Genomic DNA, 4,307 nt, shown 5'->3' with positions numbered 1-4,307 from the left:
CGGCCTCCCAAAGTGCTGGGATTATAGGCATGAGCCACCGAACCTGGCCTGTAAGACCCCATCTCTACAAAAAATGTTCTTAATTCACAGGGCATGGTCCCAGCTACACTGGAGGCTGAGGTGGGAGAATCACCTGAGTCCAGGAGTTCTAGGCTGCAGTGGGCTATGATCGCACCACTGCACTCCGGCCTGGGTGACAGAGTTAGATCTCTTCTCAATCAATCAACAAAAATACAAGATAAAAGATGTTTTAATGAGAAACAGTACAAGAGAATTTACCTGCCTTCTAGGGCTTTTTATCTAATCTATCTTAAGAGCTAGGACATGTTTATATGAAAATATAACCACCATGCTAAGAAGGATATCATAGATGCCAAATAAACAGTACAAATAAGCAATTCCTTAAGGAGTTCAGGAGGAAACATCACATCTACTAGGGCAATCAGTAAACGCTTCAAGAGAGGAATAGAATCTGAACTGGGCTTGATGAATAATCCAATTTCAGCAGCTAGGCATTGCACAGTAAGGGACATTTGTGCGGCTCAGGAACAAGTAAGCAGGCCAGGCTGGACAAATGAAGACTGCAAGAGGCAGGGGATACTCTTAACTCCTGGGAAGTCCACTTCATCAGTTCCTGATGCCTGTGTCCTTCCAATGCCCTGGATTAACTTTGACTCTTCCTGGTATTTTCCCGAGTTGTTGTTTCTCCATTTCTCCACCACCACAAAGCCATCCAAGCTCTCATCCCCTCACTCTGGGAAGATTTCCAACTCATCTTCTTGTGTACAATCTTCCCTCTCTTCAAATCATGGAACACATGCACCTCATGCACTACTTTATATGCGTAATCCATTTACCCCAAACACAAAACTGGCCAAGGGCTAGCCACTGCCTGTAAAATAAAATTATTCTCCCTGGAATTCAAGGCCTTCTGTCATCTGCTCTCTATCCACCTCTCACTCCATCACTGGACTCAAGCTTCCACAAACATCATATACAAGTTTCATGCCCATGATGTGCCTTTTATCCTAAAAAAAATCTTTATTTTGTTCCCAGGCAGGGCGCACATGGTTGTGCAGGTTGCATTAACTAGAATTTATATAAATGACACTCCCTGGCCAGGCGTGGTGGCTCACACCTGTAATCCTAGCACTTTGGAAGGCCGACGTGGGCGGATCACCTGAGGTCAGGAGTTCGAGACCAGCCTGACCAACATGGAGAAAGCCCATCTCTACTAAAAATGCAAAAAATAAAATAAAATAAAATAAATGACACTCCCTGCTAGTTTGGGCAGTGCACAACCTCTGCAACCTTCCAACCATGGTTTGTTTCCATCATCCACCACCTTGAAGGCCTTCTCCAAACAACTGAACTCTCAGAAATCAATTGTGCCTCTGATTCCTACATCACCAACTTGACACCAGCTTTTCTTTACAACAGAAAGTTACAATATTTGGAACACCAGCAGTACCTTGAACATAGCAGATACTCAAAAGATGTTTGCAAACTATGATGTAGTAAGTCAAGAACGGCAGGTTGTCATCAAACTGTAAAGAGCCTTGAAGGCCAAGAAAGGAGTTTTGGCTTTATTTGGCAGATGTGAAATATAGTCAAATAATGAGAATGATGTTTTGGAAAGACTAATTTCAGCAACCACAAGCAAGCAGGGTTTTAGCGACTATACTTACAAGTGACAGCTTAAGGGCCCTCTCTGTTGAAGGGCAGAGGGAGCTTCCTCTGTAATAAGCAGCATCCTCATTCAGCCATTCTGCAGTTTATCTGTTTGGGATTGCAGATATTGGTTTTCATATACCTACACTCAGAGAGTGAAGCTAAAACTGGGCCATTAAGTCAAGAAAAACATGCTTTTGCTTGAAATATCTAAGTATCCAGGAAACAGCTCTGACTTGAATAATTATACACATACATAAAATACATATACACAAATAAGCATTACTTTTCTTTTCTCCCTTCACTTATTTTGCAGTCTCCCTCTTTTCCATCTCTGTGTCTTCCCTTTTTTGTTTCTTGTGTTTCTTGCCCTAAAATTACTATCCATTTCTCTCATTTCTTTACAAATGCTTTACATTAATGATCTCCATATGGCCCTTTCCCTCTCCTAAAACACCCTCCCTCCCCCTAAGATTATATTTGAGGTATTTTACTGGTTTTGCTCATATACTGGTTCAGTCAACTCCCTCATTATCTGTACTAATAATAATTCAATTCTCCTGTTTCCTTTGCCAATGTAGCTCAAACCTTCACTAACCTTAGAATTCTACAGTTACTAGAGAAAAAACATTTCAAGACCATTTTCCCAACGCCCTCCTTAAAAAAAAAAAAAGACATTTATTTAGGTAAATAAATTAATTTCATTGTATTGTTGGAGTACCAAATAAGTAATTCTTATCTGTAAATTCAAAATTGTTAGAACCTAATTCACTAAACAAAATGAGTTTCCTAATGAATTTCCTTTCAAAGCATGTATCTTGGATTTCAAGTCAAGAAGAAATAATAGACTGTGGTACTAGACAATTTTATTTACTTCTTAGATTTGTATAAAAATCCTTACTCCCTACAGGAAAAATATCATGTAGAAGTAATCCACTGCAATAGCAAGACCGCCATTCCGAACATGTACCTGCCCATCAGGAAAAGATGACAGAGCACAACCTTAAATTTAAAACGAGAATAGAAGGAGGATCTTAAGACAGTGTCAAACAGATCAACTATAATATGCAGTTTGGGTTTTGTGCCCCAAAAGACTGTCTTCTTTGAAAGTCCACCCTTAGTCTGCTTATTCCTCCCACCAAATATGCTCACTTGTACTAAAAACAGGAGAGTGCTATCACCATTGAAAGGTAAGACAGTCTAAGAAAAGACTGTAATATTTTCCCATTCATCCTAGTAAAGTGAAAAAAAAAAAAAATTACCCAAATACTGTTTTCTGGATTTAGGACACTTTAGAGTTTTCTCTGCTCTCAAGGTAATGGCTTTTTCCCTTCCCATACTACAGACCCTCTGAAAGTCGCAGTGTGAATCTTTGAAACCAAACGGTGGACAAGAGCTTTGCTAACTCCATACTTTGTAGGAAAAGGGGGGAGAAAAGGGCACAGACATTCATTATTGAGGGTCTATCGGTAAATTAACCTCCTTTATAATATAACAATTCCATTACAGCACATACTATGCCGGGGGCAGAGTGTATAGAATGTGTGGAGAGTGCACATTTCACCATAACAAGAATTCATCTTTCCAAACACTACCAAAAATTGGCAAATAATTCAAACTGCGCTTAGTTCAAGGCTTAATTGTTGAACCCTAACAATAAAAGTTCAGAAAAACCTAATTAGCAGGTTGCTCTCTGCTCAAAAGTAAACTACAAAGAGAGGACGTTTGTCTGTCTCTACACGCCCCTCCCCATGCCTGCGGATTTCGCCCTCAAGAGGTGCGTCTAGTGTAAGGGCCAGACCCCGCTGGTGCCCCGGACAACGCGGTGGGAGTGGGGACCGACGCGTCCCGTAGTTGGCCGCGCCTGAGGCCTCGCTGGGTCGCGCACCCCGCTGGCTCGGTCGCCCGGAGGCGGACAGAACGGAGACGGGACTGACGGACGGGACGGACAGACGCGACAGGACGGACGGGACGGGCAGAGAAGCAGTGCGTCCTACCCGGAGGGCTCCCTCCCAGGGCCGGCGGAGTACCTGCTCCGGTCATCCAGGCTGCGGTTGTCGGCTGCTGCGTTGCGCCAGTCGGGCAACGTGCTGGCGCACAGCACCACCATGGACACGATCACGAACACCACCGACACGCTGGCCAGGATCTGCGCGGCCAGCGACGACGTGGGCTCCTCGAAGGTCCGCCGCATGCGCTCCAGCCAGCGCCTGGAGGGAGCCGCCTCGGCCCCGCCGGGGCGCGCCTCGTCGCGGCCCAGCACGCCCGGCTCGTCCGCTGAGTAGAAGGTGTAGGTGTCGGACATGCGGTCGTCGAGGCGGCGCTGGCAGCAGTACTCGAGGTGCGCGCCCTCTAGGCCCCAGTAGATCATCTCGTTGTAGAAGGAGAGCTCGCACATCCGTGGCGCGAACCGCAACTTGCCGTGGCCGCGCACGTAGAGCAGGATGAAGCCGAAGGCCTCCGAGTGCCGGTCGAAGAAGTATTCGTTGCGTTCGCGGTCGTAGTCGTCGCACACCTCGAGCACGTCGCGCTCGGAGCGGCAGCCGTGCAGCCGGCTCACGCGGCGCAGCGGAAAGTCCTTCAGCAGCTCCCGGGACAGCGAGTACCGGGCGCCGCCCACGTTCAGCACCACCGAG

General features: G+C 45.9%; 1 protein-coding gene across 1 annotated transcript in view; it reads right to left on the bottom strand.

The window, feature by feature from the left end:
* The window catches only part of KCNG3 (potassium channel, voltage gated modifier subfamily G, member 3), a 77,150-nt gene extending 72,849 nt beyond the window's left edge, over window positions 1-4,301 (bottom strand). The window contains exon 1 of the mRNA XM_011935917.1: window positions 3,669-4,301. Within this exon, the coding sequence (XP_011791307.1) occupies window positions 3,669-4,069 (401 nt within the window). The 5' untranslated portion in view covers window positions 4,070-4,301. The remainder of the gene's footprint in view (window positions 1-3,668) is intronic.
* Window positions 4,302-4,307: the final 6 nt, after the last annotated feature.

This window comes from Colobus angolensis, unplaced genomic scaffold, assembly GCF_000951035.1.
Source record: "Colobus angolensis palliatus isolate OR3802 unplaced genomic scaffold, Cang.pa_1.0 Scaffold15, whole genome shotgun sequence".
Classification (NCBI taxonomy): domain Eukaryota; kingdom Metazoa; phylum Chordata; class Mammalia; order Primates; family Cercopithecidae; genus Colobus; species Colobus angolensis.
Note: the sequence above shows the minus strand (reverse complement) of the source record. Positions and strands in the feature narration are given on the sequence as shown.